The sequence below is a fragment of the Xenopus laevis genome, chromosome 5S (assembly GCF_017654675.1).
Source record: "Xenopus laevis strain J_2021 chromosome 5S, Xenopus_laevis_v10.1, whole genome shotgun sequence".
NCBI classification, from domain to species: domain Eukaryota; kingdom Metazoa; phylum Chordata; class Amphibia; order Anura; family Pipidae; genus Xenopus; species Xenopus laevis.
Genome location: NC_054380.1, coordinates 140,336,657 through 140,360,232, shown reverse-complemented (window position 1 = coordinate 140,360,232; position 23,576 = coordinate 140,336,657). Strand labels below are relative to the sequence as shown.

The 23,576-nt window shown below is 42.1% G+C and overlaps 1 protein-coding gene across 1 annotated transcript in view; it reads right to left on the bottom strand.

The window, feature by feature from the left end:
• LOC121394138 (serine/threonine-protein kinase N2-like) overlaps window positions 1–23,576 on the bottom strand; it is a 44,598-nt gene that overhangs the window by 4,666 nt on the left and 16,356 nt on the right. The window contains exons 2-4 of the mRNA XM_041564148.1: window positions 1,552–1,581; window positions 420–519; window positions 190–338 (exon numbers count right to left, since the gene is read on the bottom strand). Coding sequence (XP_041420082.1) covers window positions 190–338; window positions 420–519; window positions 1,552–1,581 — 279 coding nt within the window. The remainder of the gene's footprint in view (window positions 1–189; window positions 339–419; window positions 520–1,551; window positions 1,582–23,576) is intronic.

Below are 23,576 nucleotides of genomic sequence, written 5' to 3'. Positions count from 1 at the left end.
TGATTGATGGAAAATCGTTCGGTCGATGGATGAAAATCCTTCGAATCGAACGATTCTTCCTTTAATTGTTTGATCAAACTAAATGCGGTAAATCATTCGACTTCCATATTCGAAGTTGAAGAATTTTACTTCGATGGTCGAATATCGAGGGTTAATTAACCGTCGATATTTGACCCTTAGTAAATGTGCCCCCATAATATTAGAATGATAAAGGAGGGTGGAATGTTCTGTATTTACATTAGAAGGACTTCTCTTCTCTTCTTCCGATCTCGTCTCCCTTTCCTCTTCTTCACTCTCAGAATTCACAATCTCAATGGGAGTTACAGATTTGAGAGAATCTGAAAAAGGCAAATAGAACTGAATGATCATCATGTTTGTTCTCCTGAAAAAAATATGAATTTATTGCTTAGATACGGTACCTGCAAACTTCACCGATTTCTTGGTTTTTCTCTTTTTCCATATCCGAGCCAGTGGGTTTGGTCTTTTCACGGGTGTAACATTCACTTGGCTACAGGAATCCTGTAAGGATCAAACATGAGGAAACATCAAACATTTTGGGAGAAAACAAAATTGTTATACACGTATGGGATCTGTTATCCAGAAACCTCTAAATTATTGAATGGCCGCCTCCCATAGACTCCATTTTATTTAAATAATCCACATTTTTTAAAATGATTTCCTTTTTCTGTGTAATAATAAAACAGTCGCTTGTACTTGATCCCAACTAAGATATAATTAATCCTTATTGGAAGCAAAACCAGTCTATTGGGTTTATTTAATGTTTATATGATTTTCTAGTAGTCTTAAGGTATGAAGATCCAAATTACGGAAAGATCTGTTATCCAGAAAACCCCAGGTCCTGAGCATTCTGGATAACAGGTCTCATACCTGTACAATCAAACAGATTTGATTTGGTGCAGAGTTAAAGGGGTTGTGCATCTTTGAGTTAACCTTAGTATGATGTACAGAGGGATATTCTGACACAATTGTATTTGGTTTTTATTTTTAATTATTTCTGTTTTTTAGTTTTTCAGCAGCTCTCCAGTTTACAATTTGAGCAATCTGGTTGCTATGGTCCAAGTTACCCTAGCAACCATGTATTAAAGTGAATGTGAGACTGGAATATGAATAGGAAAGGGCTGAATAGAAAGAGGAGTAATAAAAAGTATCATTAATAATATATTTGTAGCCTTAGAGAGCATTTGGTTTTAGATGGGGTCAGTGGCCTCATTTGAAAGCCGGAAAGAGTCAGAAGAAGGAGGGAAATAATTAAAAAACTGTAAATAATGACCAATTAAAAAGTTGTTTAGAAGTGCCCGTTGTATAACATACTAAAGGGTAACTTAAAGGTGAGCCACCCCATTAAGGGCACACTTATGAGTGCTACAGGTGCAAACATTTAATGGCCAAATAAATGAATTTTGCTAAGGGAATAAAAAGTACAGTTTTTAGGAGCTAAACAATAAGCCCAAAAGACAGTAAAATAAAAAAACAAAAGACTGGCTAATAAAATATAGAGGGAAAAGCACAACGGTCCCACAGCAGACTCACCGTCTCATTATCCTCGTCTGGAAGTTGAACCTGCAGATGAAAAAAGGGAAAGTTAGGGAGCAACAATGGAAAGCACTTTTTAGAGAATGAGCCCTTGTGGCTAGTAACTACGTGCTCCACTCGGGGATTCACCTTCTCTCCCAGATGCTGTGTGTGCTGAATCTGGGCACAGGGAGCAATAACGGAGCCTTTATTGCACATAATGGATGGAATCAACTGAAAACTACCCCAGGGAAGCTTACACTCTAATTTCCCCACAAACCCAGTGTGGGACATAGAAGCCCCTGCAGATAATGGAAGTGAAAGCAGAAACCCTCCCATACTAATCATTCCTCACTGCTGGGGTATAAAATGTGTTTATAGCACAATATAGATGGTAGTGTATTTCTATCATGTACTTGACATTAACTTCAACAATGAGCCAATCTGTGCTGCCCTAAAAATTGCAGATGGTCTTCATATTGACATGGATTGTGAATGACTCTCCTTTGTATCTGCCTGATCTGATTACTGCTCTTACTGACTGTTACAATCAGAAACCAGATGAATTGTGGAGCCTAAATGCCCTTTATTCTGTTATACTGCCTGGTTGCTATGGTCATTGCAACTCTAGCAACCAAATAACCAAATGTGACAAAAGTTCCAAAGCAAAATCCATAAGCTATAAGACCAACTGCAACCTGCCATTGAAGCCCACTGGCTATATTATACTGAAAGTCCATTATAAGGTGGAAAAGTTACACGTGCTATTGGCCAGACAGGGGTCACATGGTACAGCAACGGCTCACAAGTCTGAGACAAAGTGGGGGTTCAGTTAGTGGCCAACGGTCACCAAGAAAAGCATTAGAGACTCACACAGAGAGAGGATTTACATTGAATGGGAAGTGTCCCAGTCAGTAAAGAAGGACAGGGCTAAGAAGTTGGATTCAATGGCCTGTTATTGGTATAATTACTGCTTTATGTATTGTAAGAGCCAATCATAATTAGAGGAGGGGGGTGTAGAGAGATTAGCAGTACTGCAGGCTGGGGGGCTCACACATTATATACGGATGCCCCTTTATCCACTCACTGCCCATAGAAATGTATGTGACAGCCTATCACAAGCCTTTCCCCCAATATTCATTTATTATTATTATTATTATAGGAGATATTCCCAGGGATCTTACCTTTTTCCTGAATGGAAGGCATGAGATACAGGCTTTTCCATACTTCTGACCCATCGTTGTTTTTACTGTTAATAAAGCAGAAATGTGATTATTAGTCATTTGGAGCATAAAAACCTATAGCACAAAAGCGTTTGAGACCAATATCCCCAGCCAAACCCACGTATCACTCTCTATACATGTTCCCTCTATAAGAAATAGACACTTACAGGTAAATTCACTAAAATTTCACAAAAATCTAAGAAAAAAGATGAAAAATTGGCAGAGCACTGAGCAAGGGCTGCAGAGCGCTGATCAGTTACTCGCCAACTAAAGAAATGTCACCAGGGTGGTCTAGAAACTCTCACTGGCCCATTGTGACATCATAATCACAGTATGAACGCTCGCTCCTGATTGGCCAGAGTGAAATGTCATTGTTTCAAAGTGAACAATGACATCAAAAGAAGTAAACAAGAAGAAAAACAAATCTATATATATAGTTTATTGGGCAAAAATGTAATGTATAAAGGCTGGAGTGAGCGGATGTGTCATGTAATAGTCACAACATGTTCCTGTTAGTCAGTGACTAGAATGGGGGACATAACTGTTAGACACAGAAAGGCCACAGCTCAGGAGCAACAGCAAACGAACGAAACAGTTATGTCCCCTGTGGCCCCACTTCTACTTACTGACTGGAGAAAATAAGGGGCATTTACTGAAACGACACTTTTTCTCACTAATAAAAACCAAACTCCCAAAACCTGAACCCTCTTAATTTACCAACATTTTCTCTTGTCAGAGCGACAAAACCTCACAATAAACTTGTGCGACAATCTGAATCATACAACTTGACTCTTCAAAAAACTTTCGAATTGTTGTTGCTGCAGCGACTCAAATTTATCAGATTATTGAACGTAAACCAGATCAGACTTCTCGATGACCTTGAGAAGGTTTTAACTGGAGTATTTGTCTGTTTGGAATTTTAGCAGCTTTGGGGTATAATAAAACTCTAAAAAGTCAATGTTTTTTTTTTCCTTTTAAAAATGTGAGTTTTCCCTTGAAAAAGTGCAGCAGTAAAAGTGAAGGGTTAATAAAGAGGCGTGTAAGTGCACAGTAGCTGTATTATGTGACTGAGAGCAATACTTACAGGTCCAAACCTTGGCATATGCTCTGCTAATCACTGGACTGTTTCTGGACATCACATGAGAATTCATACACAGGCTCCTCATTACATAGTGCAGGACACCATTCAAACGCCAAAGAAACACCATGGATTTTGTACCCTGCCCTGCACTTTACACCTTGGATGGAAGTTTTGGGTTGTTCCCACAAACACTTGTAGTTCCCCCATGAATCCAGTTTTGTGGTTCACTAATTGTTTTCTTCTTCTCTTCTCTACGAGGGTCTCACAGCTTTGCCTGCTCCGAGGGAACCATCTGATACATCTCATATTTTACCCATATTTTTACATCCTATATTTTACCCATTGGTTAGTGGGTTCCCACAGCTCGGGGCTCATAAACAAATATTGAACGTTTCTCAGACAACCGCTCATTTGTTTTTCCCATAACCAAGTTACTTTAATTTTTCCCCATATATTTGTTTTCACTGACTGTTGCCTGTTTCCCCTGCCCCCACTGGCTCTTATTATTTGCCCCACTGACTCTTATTATTTGCCCACTGCTCTTATTATTTGCCCCACTGACTCTTATTATTTGCCCCACTGACTCTTATTATTTGCCCCACTGGCTCTTATTATTTGCCCCACTGGCTCTTATTATTTGCCCCACTGGCTCTTATTCTTTGCCCCACTGACTCTTATTATTTGCCCCACTGACTCTTATTCTTTGCCCCACTGGCTCTTATTCTTTGCCCCACTGGTTCTTATTCTTTGCCCCACTGGCTCTTATTCTTTGCCCCACTGGGCTCTTATTCTTTGCCCCACTGGTTTCTTATTCTTTGCCCCACTGGTGGGTAAGGAATCATCACTTGGCCTGGTGGCATCTAATAGACTAGGAAACTTTGACCCCAAGTAGGTGCTGAAAGAGACATAATACGTTTGGGAGAAAAGGAGGGACAAGAAATACCTCTAACTTGTCAGTCATAGAGGGAAAAGTAGCCCATAAACACCACTAGTAGATCTTCCCTGATCAGCTCAGCCAACAGCACCAATGGGCACACTATGGAAGAGTTATTAGTATAGAGAGTCCCCCAGATTTGTGTGAAAGGCAACAGACAATAAGCAGACAGAGCTAGAGAACAACTGGGCAGAACACAGCTCATGTCACATGGAGCAGATACCCAGAGGGCATTTTCTGGAGCTGCCCTTGACTTCAATGGAACCAGGCAAAAGTGCAGCTGTAAAAGCTTTCCCACTCCATAATGCTATAAAGGATAAGTCAACTTTTAAAATAAGTGAATATAAAATAGACGAGGGGGCTATTCTAAGCAGTTTTGTAATTTACATTTATTATTATTTTCTTTTAATTGCAAGATATTAAGGGATACATGTACTGTTAATATGAATGAATTTTGTTACAACAGCGCCACCTGCTGGTCAGTTTCCCACCAGTCTCACCATCAGACATTCATCCTTCAGTTTTGGGCCCAACGCTCAACCATCACAGTCTCAATCCTCCAATTTAAGTTCTCATTCCTTAATCAACTGAATTGTTCAGTCTGACTTCTGTCCTCACACTTCAGCCAAACTATTTCCAAGTAACATTATTCCATCAGACATTCATCCCCCATTATCAGTCCTTATCCCTCAACCTTCAGCATTACTCTCATTCCCAGTTCCACCTTCTCACATTATTGCTCACATGGCAACCCTAACATTTCCCCATTATTCCTCACACCTTGATCCTCAATCATCATGAAATATCACTTTTTATCCCTCGGGCATCAGAACTTTACCTCCAACATCAGTCCTCATGTCTCCATATGATCACACATTAAATATCATAGTGACCTCCAAAAAAGCCTTGTTATTGGATCAGATATGCCTTGATCCCACCGCTATAGAATTCTGGGAAAATCTGGCAAATGACGAGTCCCAAGTCAGAAACTGCCCTATTTGGTGAGTGGCTGCCAGAGAAATTCCATGTCATGTTTCTGGCTCCATCTACAGAATGTCTGATTGTGTCTGTTGGGAGATACTAATATCTGAAACCTTTAAGTTTTGTTTTTGTACCTTGTTTAATATGCAAAATTTAAAAAAAATTGACATTAAACACATCACGGTGTCCCATAATACTTAGCCAAGGCCACCTTGGGGGAGGGCCCTGCTTACTATTATTGCACCCCCACCTGGGTCCCCAGAGCAGTGGGTCTAAGTCTAATGGGCCCCAAAGGGTAAAAAAAGCCTAAAGGAACTGCACCTCTGGCCACACACCCCGGGCCACCCACACCCACCACACAATATCCAGTTATACCACCCACTGCGGATGTACAGGTGGAACATACGGGAGAGAGAGACGCCGGCAGAACCATCTCTTTGTATTGCAGAGGCTCATCTCCATGATCTGCACTATAAGACTGGGATTGTTTGATAATGCGCTCACAAGTTTCACTTATGTCAGTGCAATAAGTTACTTTAAAAAAATTAAGGGGCTGTCCCTCCATTTTATTGTCTTTACAGAAAAAGGAATCCCCTGGAGTTGATTTTGAAATCAGGAATCTTGTAAATTGCCAATCCCACCAGAGAGTAGAGGAGCCACATGCTGATTTTTACTGAAGCATTAAAAGCACTTTGTTTGACTTATTTTGGAGATAGCACCTTACACTATAGCACTTTTATACACACACACAAACAATCTGTGCATAGACTCTCAATGGTTCAAGACACACACAGATTAGTGTTGTAACACTTTGGTGACTGCACTGAATATTAACAATATTGCACTAGGCTCTGTCATTTGTTTATTTCAAATGCCAAGTCTTTCGAATTGTGGACAAACAGGAACAAAAAACCGCACGTAATGTGCTGCAAGGTTTTATTCATCAATAAAAGTCAATAAAGACTTGGCATTTGCAATTGCTTCTAATTGGGACAGAAGCTGTGGCACAGGAGACCTATCGTGATAACCGGTACAATCGACTTCCTTTTTCATTGTTTTTTTTCCGTAGCCTATGGCAGAGAAAGGTTGAAAAACAGAGGCATGAAAAGATGGTATAGGAGAGGAGAAAGGAAATGGAGGTTAGGACTAGAGAGAAAAAATAGAAAGGGTGCTTATTCAACAATTTTATAGTAGAAATAAGTAAGTTTGAAAGATTGGTGGGATGAAATGAAAGATAATCAAAGAAGAGAGATAAAAATCATTTAGCCTAAAATGTTGCCCCACTGGCAGATATGGGAAGAAAAAACAGGGCGTTTCCAAAAGATAATGAAGGACAGAACACTCAGAGAATAATATTCTATCTCTGATAACAGGTGGCTACTTGCATCATCACCCAATAATTATCCTAGAGGTTTAGGTTGGGAGCATCCTTAATAGAAAGGTGCATTTCCATTCATCGTAGGCACGTTTTTTCATAGAAGACACACATGAAGAATTAGGCAAGTGTGGCGTTTAAATTCCAATCGCCAAAGGTAGAGCCTGGAGACAGATGAGTTTACCAAAATCATAGATGGGCTGATGGAGTCTCCTGAATGCACAGATGGACAGTAGAAGCAGACATGGAGACGTTACAAGCAGATCTGAACTATGTATGGGCATAAACTAGCAACTCGGGCAGTTTGCGCAAATGGAGACAGTAGTAGCAGATGACAAGTTAGACAAGATGGAAACGTGAAAGCAGTATGAAGACAAATTAGAGCAAGACGGAATCAGTAGCAGACAGAATCAGTTAGACAATACGGTTATGACAGCATGCAAGACGACCAGTAGCAGACGTAAAAAGATAGGACAATCACGAGACAGTAGGACAGATGGAGACTCAAAGTAGGACAAGCTAGTACCATTAGTACAGATCGGAGTCAATGACAGATGGAAGGACGTAGCGACTTAAGATGGACCGACCGCTTGTCTTTTAAGTGGCGATTGGATGGACTACTCGGTTATGAAAATGAAAGATAGAACTTTTAGTCAGAGTCTTTTTCTTATTCTTCCTATATGACCATGGATTATTTAACTAGTAGAATAGCAAGAACATGTGCATCTTACAATATGCCACTAGTCAAATCACATTTGCGATACTCTGCTTATTCGGCAATGGCGTAGCTTATACTTCTATACATGATGGCATTTGAGCAATGGCTTACCTTTGCCATGAGGCTAGGTCTAATGATGCTATGGACTGACAGATCTTGTCATAGTAAAGAGCTCCGCATGGCTTCCTATTGTTTCATGTAGGGGCATCTGTCTATCAATCAGCGACTGGCCGTTATATAAGTGCTGTTGACCTCGCGATTGAGATTTCTTCTTGCGTGACTAGGTGTCGAAATTTGTAGAATGATATGTGATCGATAAGAGATTCGGTAGGTTTTGTCTCCTATGTTGTACGGATAGGAAGCTTGTACGGTCCTCCTTTCTTACTAGCACAGCCTCAACACTAGGTCTTATTTGTTTGGCAATGTCACTCCTAGTCATGATGTGTTTGCCATCCTGTATTCCACGATTCGCATATTTGAGGCGTTGGCTTGAGAGTGTTTTTTCCTAGTATGGATCGCGAAGATGCCTTTGGTTATGATTTTCTGTGGTGAGTTTGGACGACTGCTAATTACTTTGTTATTTAACATTACATTGCTGATGGTGGTTTTTTTTGGCCCACATCGCAGTCATGTAGAAGAGTAGAAAGTTTAGTGCCTATGCAGAATTACATAGATGGAAGACTAGAAATTTATGATTACCTTGTGGAAAGCATTTATTCTGTGCTATTCTGAAGTAAGGGTGGGGAGAGAAATCATTCCAGTATGAATGGCTTCAGGGTTCATGGATGATGTCTCATTTCGCAGAGGAAGGAAATACACCCTTGTGATTGAATCTTACTCACGTTATGTTCCTCTTATAAGACAGTTGAATTTTCCTACGTGCAATTGCACAAGAAGTTGCAGTTTTGTTGGCAAACTTTATGACTAATTTGGTCGACCTGGCATATCAACAACTATAAGGTTAATCTTTAGGAAAGACTTATCTGTCCAGCAGCAGTCCGTCTTTTGAAATGCAACCTGATATTTTCCTTCCAGCGCGAAAGTCATTGCAGAAATGCGACCTGTTATGGCATGGAGCAGCAACCTGCTAAAAACCGCTCTGTTCTTAAATTGGGGCTGTTTTCCATGATTTTAAGCGTCTTTATGAGCCAAAAAAATGCATTATTGTTTACAAGAGACATCTGATGCGACAATTGTCCAGAGAAAGAAGAAAATTTGTTAGAAAGAAACCTTTCCTGTTAAGCGAGGACTTGCCGAACTGCAAGTTAGTTAGTTCTTTTGAGATCACTTTTAGCAGGTTCGAATTAGTGTGTGCAGATCCTGTGCTGGGACTGGCGTGAGATTGGCAAGGGCGCACTGTTCAAAAAGAGAACTGGTTAAAATAACAATGATCCTGCAGCTTATTGCTTGGGAGAAAGCAAGTCGGTCTGTAAGCCAAGTAGACCCTCCTCAAGGGAACTCTCTACGGGATTCTGGGAGGGAATCTCGACTTAAGAAATCGGACATTTTATGACTTGACGGACACGAATGAGAAAAAAAAACATCTTTTAGAAAAAAGGTGGAATTTAGAGCGAATCTCAGACAAAGAAATTTGGATTTTATGAGAAATGACAATAAAAATGTTTTTTACAATTTAAAAAGAAAAGCCAAAATAAAGTTAGAATATCAAAATGAGTTTTCTCGGACTGACAGTATTTCGTTGACGTGGATTGGTGGAGTTATATCTTTCGTCATTGCTTCTTATTTACTCGACTTAACACCTAGCCTTCTTGGCACAATGGCTAATATCACATATGAGTGCTAAGAAAGGTATATGACTATGACTGCTTGTTCATAATGGTGCAAGTCTTCTTTTGTTTCTTCCATATAAGATTGCGGAAATCTGAATAGCAAAGAGCAATGTTTGTCTTACAGGCTCAAATCATCCTTGATGGACTTTAGATCAGTCTCTTCGGTGACGCTTCGGTACATAGTCTTCCTTGTATCTGAATATAGAATTGTTGTGAAACGATCTTTAGGCCAGTTTTTGTCTCTCCTATGCGGTATTACGGCTGCGATTATGGTAATGTGGTTACTAGGGCCAACTAATCCTAGCAAGCTCATATGTCTGGACGTCAGCTCGTTCATATGGGAGTGTTTGTCGCAATGATATTTTGCCATAGATAACACTAGGCACCATATGGCATACTCATGTACTGTCTACTCTTTCATATGTATGGCCTGGTTGGGCTCCTTCGCACCTGTCTTCAGTGTCGTGGCATTTATATCAATTGCAAGGCTAGTTGTATAAGGCAGTCTTAGGATTGAGACAGTCCTTCTTCTGATTGTACTTTGACTTATATGGAAATGAGAAGAACTGTGCGATAGCGTTTTGCGTCTCCTTCATCCAGTATGTAGGCGGATAGGGAACATTTGAGGACTTACTAAGCACGTTCAACAGCCTATGCTTATTGGCTCTGAATGTTCGCTTTTTATCATGGCGTAGTGTTAGCCGTGGCTATTTCAATCCAGTCTAGCAAATGGTTATTATTGTGCTGACTGCTTTTGTACAAGGCTGTAGGGTTATTCCTAGGCTTTTATGAATGCGCAATCCTGTTAATCAGCTAAGGCTAGCTTAAGTTCGGAGCTCATAACTTACAGCTCTTAACACACGGCTTTGTGTTCTGGATGTCCTAGCTTTGTACTTCATGGGAAAGTGCACTTAGCAATGGTGCTAATTTGCCATAGCGACGCTACGGCAAGCTTCTATGTTTTTTGACAGCATTGTCATAAGAAGACATGTGTTTTCCATATTCTTTTGATGGAAGGGGAAATCTATGTATGGCAAAGCGTGTGTGTCTGACAGCTGTATGTATAAAAGGTCTGTGCTCTATTCGCTATTTTTTCATGTAAGTGGCAATCTTATAGGCAAATGGCTATGTTGTTTGATGGCAGCTCTTTGACAGGATTGGAAGTCTCCTTGTGATTGGGCACTCTCTTGACTGATATGGAGAATGCCGAAGATCTTGGCAAAGTTTTGCTCTCCCTTTGCATTAAGGGCTATCTTCGGAGTAAATAGGCGTTCACTATGGCACAGCTACGCTACACATAGCAGTGTTGGAATTCAGTTATTAAGGGATGTGGCAAATGTTAATTTGCCTTAGAGGCTGTGCAAACGGCTATCTGGTCGAACTCTTGTCATTAGTCTGTGGGTCTTCATATTGTTTTTGATGTAAGTGGGCAAATCTGTAATAGGCAAATGGGCCTATGTTGTCTGAAAGCAGTTTTGACATGGATAGGACAGTCCTTGCTGATTGGATGAACTTTGATATTGAAAGTAAGAAATTGTAGGTTTCTTCTCCTATGTGTTGATTACAGATAGGGAAAGTGAGCTTATATAGCACAGCACAACATTTTAAGTGTTGGAATGTCAAGCTTATATCATGACTGTATTGGGCATATGCGCAAATTTGCCACTACGAGGTCGGCAAGGGCTATGTGACTGACAGTCTGTTATATAGTTGTGGGCCTTCTATTGTTTTCATGTAAGTGGACAATCTCGTAATAGGAAAGCACTATGGTGATCTGACAGGCAGTCTTTGACATGAATTAGACATCCTCTTGGATTGGTCAATTTGACTGATATGAAATGTGTAAGAGGCTTGGACTTGTCTCTCCGTATCGGTACTACGACTCCGATAGGTTGAAGTTGTGGCTTCCTAGGCCCTCAAAATCTTGGGAATGTGAAGGAAATGTTGGTTCTTATTTCATGGAGTCTTTTGGCAATGGCTTAATTCTGTAATAGAGGCCAGGCAAGGATGTGATGACAGATCTGTATAAAGCTTGTGGGTCTTCTACTTGTTTTCATTAATTGGCAATCGGATGCAAAAGGACATCTTGTCTGACTAGGCATCTTTGAGTGGATTGGACAATCCTATTGTATTGGTCACTTATACATATATTGAAATGAAGAAGACTTGGTAGGTTTTGCTCCTATAGCTATTACTGGCTGCCTAGGATTGAGCTTACTAGGGCACAGGCCCGTATAAATTGTTTATGTGTATGTATGTTCAGTTCTTTATCATGTGATCCTGAGCATTGGTAATTTGCCATAGAGCTAATCAAAGGCTTGTGATCTGACAGCTCTTTGCATAGAAGCTGAGTGTTTCCTGATTGTTATTATGTACCAGTGAAGCAATCTGTAATAGGCACTGGCTATGTTTTCCTAAGTCTTCTTGTGATACGGTCAACTTTGACAATCGAGAAGCAGGATATTGGTATGTTTTGCTTCTTCCAGTATGGTATACTAGGTAGGAAGTTGAGGGTCAGCGCACACTTTTTAAGTGTATGGAATGTAGCTGTTTCATCGGAGTGCTTGCGCACATGGCTAATTTACCTAGAGCGCTACGCAAGAGGTGTGTAGTGTGGATGAGGTGCTGTTCAAGAGTTTGGTTTCTATGTGTTCATGGTATGTTTTTTTTGTAATAGGCATTAGCTATTGTTGTCTGAAGCAGTCTATTTCCATTGAACATTTGACCTAGCCTTCCTCTTGTTTTTTTCTGAATATGGAAAGTGATTTTTCTCCCCTATGTAATACAGTATCCGTGTGTATGGCACAGTCGATTGTTATGAGTGTTAGTTGTTGTTTTCTAGTTCTCTCTCTCGGACTAATGGCATAATTTTGTCATAGGGCCCTGCGGCAAAGGCTATGATTGACAGCTTGGTAGCTGCATTAGGATGACGGTTTTTCTTCTTGTTTTTCGAAGGTGGTATCTGTAACTAGGTTAAAGGGCTATGTTGTCTTTGACCAGCGTCTTTGACAGTGGCTCCGGAATTCTCATTGTTGTTTTGTCGAATCTCTTGATGCTGATATGGATATGTTGTAAGACCGTGGCAGGTTTTTCCTTATTTATTGAATCGGATATATTTTCAGTGCGTGCCACCACCATTGGGTGTATGTGTTGTGCTCATTGTCAGTCTTTGTATGTCATGGGGTGACTTGCCTATCTGATAATTGGCCATCGGCAGCTATCGCTCACATCGCGATGTGATGACCCTTTTTGCATATTATTTCTGAAGTTTCCTATTTGTTTTCAGTAAGGGCATGCGTTCTCTAATAGGTCCAACAGGGCTATGTTGTCTACCTTCTATTTTGTGGTAGTGCTGTTTTATGTGCAGTCCTCTTTGTATGCGGTCATAGTTTTTGATCTGATTGATATGTTCCCGAAGATTTGGTTTGTTCTCTCCTTATGGTTATTAGGAGGGATAGACACTTTGTTTCGTGATTTTCGTTATATGTATTGTTCTGATCAATGGGCTACACTTTTGCTCATTGTAATGTTAGCGAAGAGGTGGATCACTGATGTTCGATCTACGTGCTCATTCGTAGGCTTTGATTCTATTTGTGTTAGTTATAGTGGGCATCTATAAAGGAAAGGGGTAGTTGTTCTTGACGCAGCTTTTGACTCTGGTAAAGGCTGATAGTCATTCCTTGACATGCGGATGGTATCGTGCTCTCGGTGATTGTCAAACATGTGATCCGATCTATTTGGAACTTGAATATTATTGTAACCTTCGGCTGGATTTTTGGTTCCCTTGTTGTTTGTAGTAGCGTGTATTTAGGCTTACTAGCACAAGCTTAAACCCTTATGTGTTGGAATACTCGCTTTCATCCATTTTCGGCATGATGCCTAGCTCTTACTTTTTAAGTGCTGGCCAAAGGCCTATTAGATGAATCTTTGTCATATCAGAAAGGTCGTATAGCTTGTCTTGATCAGCCATTTTTCGATATGTGATAGGACGTTTTTTTTTGCATTCAACTTTTTGACTCTATATGGAAATAAAAGACACCTCTGCTAGGTTTTTTGTCTTCCTGTATTTGGTATTTACAGGATAGGACTTTTGTATTTATTTCAGGACAAGCTTCGACACTTTTGTTCTGTAGATCTTGAGTTATTGCTTGCGCATGGTACATTTGCCATAGCGCTAGCACGGCTATCTTTTTGTTTTTTTTTTTTTTTCTGCTTATGTGTTTTTCTCTTGTCATAGAGTTCTGTTTTTTTGTTATCCTTCATTAAGTCTGCTTAGTTCGGTTGTTAATATAGGCATAAGAGCTTGTAAGGAGCCCTAGTCTTCATGGATCGAAGCATTTATGATTTGCTCTGTTTTGATTGTTGATATGTGTTATTGCTCTTCTTATTGTGATTGGTATACTGAAATTAATTGAGCTATATGCACAGTCACACTGGCGATTATGTTGGTAATGTCGCGGTTTCATGGAGTGCTTTGGGCAGCTCCAATTATACCATTAGAGCTTAGTAAAAGCTATGTGATGAATGTCTTGTGCATCAGAAGTCTGTTGTCTTTTCTACTCTGATTCTCTGTCCATAATAAAAGTGGGCAATTTCTGTATATCAGCAAGGTAGCTGTTGGACAGTCAGTCGCTTGACATTGGATTAGACAGTCCCTTTGTGATTGGTCATCTTGTCTGATATTGGAAATATTGTAAGAGGATCTGGCAGTTTTCTCCTATGGACTACGCGTATAATTATTTGCGCTTAGCTAGACCGACAGCTCATCCTATTGCTACTGTTGGCTAAATATCAGCTTTTGTCAGGTAGTGCTTGTGTAATGGCTAATTTACATAGCTGCTAGGTCATAAGTTGTGCTTATGTTTGACGACAGTTGCTCCTATATGGCGGCATAGTTTCTATTTTGTTTTCATTTAAGTGGGCAACGCTGATAGGCACAAGGCAATGTTGTCTGACAGCAGTTTTTACTAATGGTTACGACAATCCTTTGTGATTTGATCACTTTGACTTATTTGAAATGCGAAGAGTGCAGTTTTTTCTCTCCCTTATGTATGACGGGATAGGAAGTAGCTTACTAAGCACAGCTATCAATAATGGCTTATGTTGTATGTCAGCTTTTATCATGGGCACTTCTTGCAGAGCGGATTGTAATTTTAGTATAAGGTTTTAAGGCAAGGTCTATGTAACTGACAGCTGTTGTCATATAGAAGCCTGTGCCGTCTTTCTTACTGTTTCATGTATGTGATTGCACTCTGTATAGAAGCTATGCTCTGACAGCGTCTTTGAGTGATCGGGACAGTCTTTCTTTGATTTGGTCCTCTCTTGGACGAGCTTGGATGCCATCAAATGTCGAAGTACTTGCAGTTTTTCTCTCCCTATAGTTAGTACGCTCTTAGTATGAACGTGTAGGACTTACTAGCTACAGACCAACATCGATTGTTAGACCTGGAATTATTGGCAGGTTTATGTGGGAGATGTTGCGGTATATTGGCTAAACTTTGCCAGTAGAGGCTAGGCAGGCTTGTTGAGATGTCTTGTCATAGAAGGCTTAAGACCTCTTCTTATTTTTTGTAGAGGGGAATCTATAGTAGTCAGGCATAAGCTTAGGTGATCTACAGCTCTTGTCATAAAAGTCTTTGGTTCTTCCCTATTGTTTTTTCATGTATTCATTATGCTTGGGCAATGCTCTTTATTTACCCGAGGCTAGGCAACTGTATGGCTCATGTGACTACAGTCTTGTTCTTCAGACAGTCTGTGGGTCTTCCTGATTTCTATTCAGTGGGCATACTACCTGAATAAGTCAGATAGTAGCTATTGTCGCAACAGGCAGTCGTTGGTGTGTGTGTGGCGGTCACTTTCGGTTGATATGAAATAAAGAAGCACTTGTAGGTTTTTCTCTCCTATGCATTACGGCAATGGAAGTGAGGCTTACTAGCTCATACATGGCTATGTCTAATGTCAATTTGATTTGGGAGCTTGGGCAATGGCTAATTCCATAGAACGCTTGCGAAGGCTAATAATTGTGTACTTTGTGTACCCATAGGCGTGAATGTGTCAGGTGCCTTATTAAAACTAGTTTGATTTTGTGTATGTGCATTAGATCAAGAAGGCAAATACCCCTCCACCCATTTTATTATTTGAGGTTTCGGCATTTTGCAATTACGATTGACTTACCGCATATGAATGATGACACTTGTGTTAGCACTTTATCTGAATCTATGGTTACTTTATTCCTCGCAATTTGATACACATGCGACCACGGCTGTATTACCTTACTCTTCACCTGTTGTCGTACTGGTCTTTACTTTACTGTGATTATATTGTGTTGAAACTACTGTACAATCGGTGTTTTCCTTCAAGGTGTATGATATGCGCTCAGTATGGCATTCTTCACCCTGTAACTACTGTATCTGTATTCAGCAGCTCTGTCTGATCTACCATGTAATCGGTAACGTCGACAAGCCATTGTATCGCTCATCGTTGTATCTATGTTCAGTGACGTGTATCGCTTGTACTGTTATCACCGGAATTGTTATGCGCACTGTTTATCGTTATCAACCAGCTGATGTGTAGCGCACCTTGTCATGCTCTGTATCATGGGCGGGACGTGTTATGCTGACTTACCTGTATTCTGTATAGTCATGCTAGTCATTTTTTGTGCTGTCGCTAGGTTCATTCTTGTCATTACCCCGGACTTTGTTCGTACGTCTGTTATCTGTAATCAGTCCAGACTTGTCGTGTATGCGCATTTACTTGTTCGTAATTCAAGCAGGATCATTATGCGCACTGTAATGTTACTCAACCGACTGTGTCATGCGTAACTGTATTCTTATCGTCCGGAATGTGTATTGCAGCTTACTGTATCTGTACAGTCTAGCCACTGATGTATCCGTTGTAGTCTGTATTTAGCCAGTTTATGTCGTATCGTATTCTGTATCAGCCAGACTGTGTATGCGCTACTAGTGTCAGTATCAGCCGAGCTGTGTATCGTACCAAGTGCCAGGCCATGCTGGGCAGGCCGCTCTATAGCTGGGCAGTCAGTCAGCGCTATTACCCGTGGCGCGCTGCACCTATGGCGGAATTTACGGATTGTTGCGGTCGACCGAAATGCAGCAAATATTGCGCTCTGTGCCTGAACCCACAGATTCCGAGAAAATAACAAATTCAGCTAGTCGCCACTGGAAGGGACACAGACCTTTACGGGTAGCGACACAGAGGTCATAGCTGCACGCGCCTCTCAGCTCTTGCGCTCCTAGCACAGTGTTATATGAAGTTATAGAAGTATTAGATTGTTGCTTGAGAGTGTACTTGAGACGTTCAGCTTTAATTTCACCAGTAGTGAAATGTCAGCACTATGATAATTGACAGGCCGTTTATATGGTCTCAAGGCTCTGACCCGCGCTTAATTTTCCAGATGGCGGATTTTATATCCATCAGTGTGGATGGCCGGACAATGTTTCATCCATAATTCTCCCCTAGCTTGGTGCTGCTATAGAATGCGCCCTTCCGATACATCAGGAATTAACTATACAGAATCCATACCCTGAGTCAGTCAGTTCTCCATTCCACTCTCTCATTCATGCCTCGTTTGTATCATTATAATTCTTAGTTCGTAAGCGAGTACTTGTCGATTGGTTTGGAAGCCATCTTACGACCGGTCTATCTGTGTTGCCCAACGATGTAATAGAATTGCAACGTATCCGATGGTGTAGCTCAAGTTTTGGTGTAGTATTAATTGATTTCGAGACTGATTAACTGCCTTTTGGTGGGAATATCCCAGCTGGTCATGTTGCTGGATCTGTGGACAGCTCTACCATTCGTAGCATCTATCATTGCCCAATGTAATATTCTGTTGCCTATCTTTAGGGCTGTCCCCTTACTGCGGGTTCTCTCCCTATGACGCTTTAACTCCACCTATCTGGTTTTGTCTGAGTCCATTATTGTGGTCCATACTTCTAGGCGTCCTGACGGGCTTCTTTAAATCCATATATGTTTATTGGCGGAGTTAGACTTTCTGTTGACCATCAGCCCTGATGTGACCGATAGGTTAGTTCCTTACCCTCCCCCTAACTCGTAGCTTGCAATCCTGTTGGCTTATGACTTCTCCTAATTTCTGTGGCGCGGCCCAATGTACTGTCACTTGTTGATGGTTGACAAGATTCTCAAGCCACCAGAGTAGAGTTCACTGGTCTGTTGTGGACAGAGAACATTGGAACAAAATGGTCCCCCGTTCCAGCTGACCAGAACTATTTCGCTTGATATGCGGACGAGTGTATCTGGTGCCACAATTGGAAATGCCTTCGATTAACTCAAGACCATGACCACCATAACATCTGTTTTCATTGCACGCATTTGTTTATATTTACACGTGATTTTTGTTTCGTGAAGTGAGTCGTCTTTATCTGTCTGCTTCAGCCTCTTTTTTTCTTTTGCTAGGAAGGACAGATTGTTCGTGGAACTTGTTTATTCTCAGCCCAGAAGTATTTTGATCGTCATGTAATGGGTGTATCTGTGGATTTGACCAATTCACTTCATCCGTAAATCTGCATCTAATCGTAATGAGGTCTCTTTCGCCTCTCTGGTGTTTGTGCAATTTAATTGAGCAAATCATCCAGATTATGAGTGATGATATCCCCTTTACGCCGCATGGCCGCTGCAGAACCACCATAGCTTTGTAACACTCGGAAGGGTCTGCGTGATACACCCTGAATTCAGTATAAGTCCACCAACTGGAATGCCTGTTGGCAAATGTAATCGTCAGAAAGCCGGTGTTGATAGAGTCAGAATGGTAATCGAGAGAAAATTTGACCTGTGAAGGTGATGGTTTCTTTGGAAAAGTCTCGCTATGACTCGAAAAAACCTTCCTCGTCTCTGGTACATGAATTACTGCTTGGACTTGGCAAGGATAGAGTACTGCTTCGCTGTCCTGTCGCTCTTCGGCACAATGACTCTTCATTCCGCATTTTCGCGACAACGCTGAACCCTTGATGACATATCGAGAGATTCTCTTTGAGCACGATCTGCTGACCAACCTTAACACAGAACTCCTCGTGCGGTTAGGCACAGCGCATCGATGTCTGGCCTCATGTTTGTAAGATCGAAGGTGTTCGCATGCATAATAGGTGATGGCTCCACAATGCTGAGAGGGAATCGGAAATTGCTCGCTCGATTCGGACCTAGGCACACCTCCCCCCCTGTACATCTCCCCTGAGAGGCCTCGCCCAAGAAGTGCATATGCTCTGGTACCCATGCCAGTAGAACCGTTGTTGTTGCGCTCCAGAGGCTGAGTAGATGCCTTTTGTAGTTACTCCATTCACATCTGCTCGGCTGGATCGTCTAAATGCTCCCGCGATCTCATCACCGCAGCGTGGATCAGATAATGGACAATGGTCCATACTTGGAGAATCCACAAAGTCCCTCGCGGCCACGCTTACCGTGAAATCGATCGACCACCATCTCCTTACGATGGATATTTAGGAAAAATCCCTTTTTGCGGGGGACAACAGGGCGGAAAATCATTATAATTTTTTTATTTTCCTTATGCTTGAAAACTTTTCACTCAGGAAAATCCATTTCTCTTTGAACAAATTGGTTAGTTGTCCATTGCAGGATAAGAAGGATTTCATCTACCGCAAACAATCTTATTCTACGATATGCCCGAAGTCGTCGACCATATCAACGCTCTGAGATGTCTAAGTAATCCACCTCCGGAGGCAGGACATAGAGCGCACATACTGAACAAAAAATTCAGCTCACCTGCACTTACTTTTATTAGCCATGGCTACCTCTGTTATCACCAGTTTCGTCGGTCAGCTTTGTTAGGAATATAACAGAGTGCGATGCAATTTGCACATATTAAGTAACGAACTTAATACGAACTTGAGAAACGTATTCAATATAATAACTAATCGACAGAATAACTGCACTCGCCTGTAACCTTAACAGAAGCGCTGGTTGGGTGCTAAACTTGGCATGACAGTTCGGGCCGCAGTAGAAGAAGAATTTTTTCATTACTGCGCTAAGTGCACTATCACCATCCTTTCCTTGTCCGTTCCTTTATAGATTCTCAGGGGCCCTCTGTTGCTAGTTGACCAGGACATACGCCGTTCATGTCTACCGTTCTGCGAACCCGTTGCTACCCACACCCCGGCTTCCTCTTCCCACGCCCTTATTCGGTGTGACAAATTACTTCCCTGCTTAGTGCGCGCTGCTAAACACTTTAACCTTTCTACCAAAATAGGCAGCAGGTCGCAGAACTTGCCACAGACATGTAGTCGGTTAAGAATTATTACTCATAATCAAGTGGACAGTGAGCTCCAAGTGGCCCTGCGCCTCACTACTCTGTCTTCTCTCGCGCAAGCTCTGCATATCTCAGCAGCAGTCCCCAGAGACACGAGGTATAAGTACGGGTCTCCTCGCATAGACTGACGCGCTTAACATGGGTACAATGCCAGGCTCGGTTCCTCTTTACGCATCATTATTGTCACACACTTTATGCTCTCCACCGAAGCCACTATAGCTTATAGTGCCAGTTTCATGCTGGAAGTACCCTTGTTACCAGATGTACGACCATGTACTAGCATATAAATCGTCTCATGGTTCACTTGCGCTGTTATAACTGGCTTTGGTACTCATCGTCTAAGTAAGCGAAACGTTAGCGAGATTGCACGAAACACGTAACTCAACTGTCACAGGGTTCTTTTCTCTTTAGCTATAGTGGGGTAGTCTGCATCGCAGTATCCACCTCTAATATGGAGAAGACGCAGACCAATGGATGACCCGATGAGAGATATCTGAACACCGCCCATTATCCTGAGTGCACCAGATTAACCATGTTTCTTCTCAGCAGAAAGTTGCAGGCTCCCCCATGTTCCGACCTACCCTCTTTGCGACCCGTTACGGCAACCAAGATATTGTCATTCTTCAGTAAGCGAACTTCACGTGGAAGGATGCCTGGCTCAATATGGATGGACCCTGAAGTGTCGATGCTGGAACCAGTCAGTAAGTTCCAATATCTGCTTAGTGGGCTTGTGGGTCTCTGTCAGGCTGGCCCCTCGACCTGTGCAAACCCTGCGACATGCTCGGATATTGTCGAGGTTTCCTTGACCACTGATGATGTGTAAAAGCAAGGAAAGGCTGGAACATGCTGGCTTTTTCAGAGTCTAGGACGATACCCCAACTGGAGACCCTGATGTCAGCACTATCCCTGACTATCATCCGAATGGAGTTCCGGTTGCCAGTGTTAAATACTTTAGATCACACCAAAGCAAACACACGCTCCGAAGTCCCCTATAAGTAGGCTTTTGTGGTTGTCGTCGCTTGCTTCATGAAATGATGTCGGGCTCTCCGTTGTTGACAAAACCCCTTGTTTGCTCTCCATCAATTCTCGCTGTGGACATTTTCAATAAGCCAGCCGGTATAAACTGTTGACGGACTCAACCTAGGTACTAGCGTTTTACGTGTCTGTTCATTGGACTTCGAGAAGAGGTCCGTAACCGACAATAAGACGCGTGTAGCTCTCACACAAGAAGGTTCATGACCACTCTCTTGACAATTCTAAAATACCACGTCCTCTTCCCTATCCGTCCAGTCTCGTGAAACAAAATGCCAGACTCAATCGTCGCTCCTTTTATCTGATTTTGACTATTCGCTCTGGCAACTGCTGCGAGTTACATCGGGCATATGCATAGATATCCTCAAATTCCAAGACATACAGCTCCTCACGATTGGTGTAATCACTGCGCATAAAGTACCGTACCTTGAAATTGTTGTTTATAATGCCAAAATTCGTATGCTTGTCACCCTCACCTGCATGTGTACCCGCCTTCGTACACTCCTCCCTGTGCTCTGTGTAGTGCCACCTCTCACCGGTCTTAACGTGGCTCTGAGATAGTTGCCCGCCTCTCAGTTGACGAGATCCCGGACGAAAGCCGTCGAATGCGCTGGTCCCACTCATTCCAGGTCCGCCGATGCGAGTGTTTGAATATCTCTACTAATGGCCTCTGTTCGTGGGTGCTCACTTGTTTGTTTAGCTTTGGGCACTGGCACCGTTGGCATATCGGTTATACTTAGAGGTGGCACTAGCTGCTGTCATCCTGTACCTAATGTTACGGACAGCATTTCTTACGCTCTAGACTTTCTTAGACCGCTTGGATAAAAGCGTGTCCTCCCTTGACGACACAAAACTTATTCGGCTTTAGTCTTACATCATCATTAGAGGGCGCTGTAAGAGTTGCTCCCCAGGCCCTTAGAGGCTGCCCGGCATCGCAGTGGTCCCACAGGTCAACTGAGTGTAAACATGAGATCTCCCTACCTGTTGAGGTACTCCGAGTTGAGTCACATCTAAGCACCTGTCTGACGGAACTAGGTCAACAGAACTCTTGTGTGAGATCGAATGATCTTTGTTCAACTGTGTAGAAGTGATTTTGAAACTCTCCGTCATGTGGAAATCTGCCAGAAGAGAATAGTAGCTAATCCACAGTGCTCTAAATTTGTAACCCCAACACGGTGGACTTGATGTTGCTTACGCCAGACTTTGTGTGTCATGGAAAGATATGGTCCTTCTCTTCCTCCGTGTATAGATTATTGCTCTTTGCCGAAGATCCAAGCTCCACATACCCACATACATTGTACATCACGTTGATGTCCGCGATAGAATGGCTCATTTGCCCTCTGCATGTATTGAAGTCACACCGTGTTAGTTGGAGCACTTCGCCGCGATTCAGTCATAGTACTTTGTCCTTCAAGACTTTGTTAGTCCATGACTGGACGGCAATCAGAAGTCCTGTCACGAAACACAGTCAGTTGTAATCCCACGAATGCGCCTTAGGACCATGTGCCCGAGACGATGACGTATATGTTTGGTTGAACTACCTTGGTAGCTGCTGCAACAGTGCGAACGGAATTGCTCTAAACTGTGACTAATTGCTCTTCTTAGGATCTGTGCTCATTTCATACTGTTGATTGTTCCCTGTGATCGGGTGTGTATTAGCGTCTTCGAAGGTCTCATTTGTCAGTAACAGTTTGCCTGTCATGACTCAGAAATCCGACACGTAATCATCCGATGCGGAACTTTTGCTTGATACGAAAATGTTGAGATCGTTTCAGAATCAGACTGGTCGAAATGTTCCCCCTTTTTTATGTCCAGAAAAAGATTGGTATTTAAACCTTTGACCCTATAGCGCAAAGAGATTTTCGTGTACCTCCTTGACTGGACCTTATAGTCTTTCGACGACTCCATAATGAGCCTGCAATTTCGTTTGGCATATCTTTGCAATGTGAACGTAGTGATCCACTCAGTGTAGTGGCTCGCGTAATATACCGGAGAGACATTTCACTACTCTGTGTCTAATGAGAGGTCGAGGAACGCCTTTTCGTGAACTATTGAGTCACATACCCTAATCTCTGAGCCATAAAAATAGTAGAGATTTATTGCCAGAATATTGCAAAGGAAATGTTTGAAGACGAACCTTCAATAGGTCCCACCTACCCCTCCAGTGGCGGGTGTGAGTCAGTGGACTGGCTTTTCTTGCCGACCTGGCCTTTATGTCTGACCATGTCTGTTTGACAGATGCGTATGTCCTTATTTTGGTATTCTCCCTGTTTAGCTTCATTGGCGTCATACGAACAAGTGTTTCTAAAAGGGCGAAAGACGACCTTGTTGAGGATCCACCATTACTATGCTCATCTCTTACTTGCGCTCCACTCTGCATCGGCAGCCGAGTCTTTTCACAGATGGGAAGAAGTGCTGCTTCCCCCTAACCTCCTCAAGATGATCTTCTATTGAGATTACCACGGTCCAAAAAGGCGTTTACCCTGAACTTAAGATCGTTACTTATTATTTGGTCATGCTCCTTGTTCGCCAGACCAAGCGCAACACCAGGTCCTGGCCAACAACAATGTCTATCATCAACTGAGCCCTTGGCCTGCCTAATCTCTCTT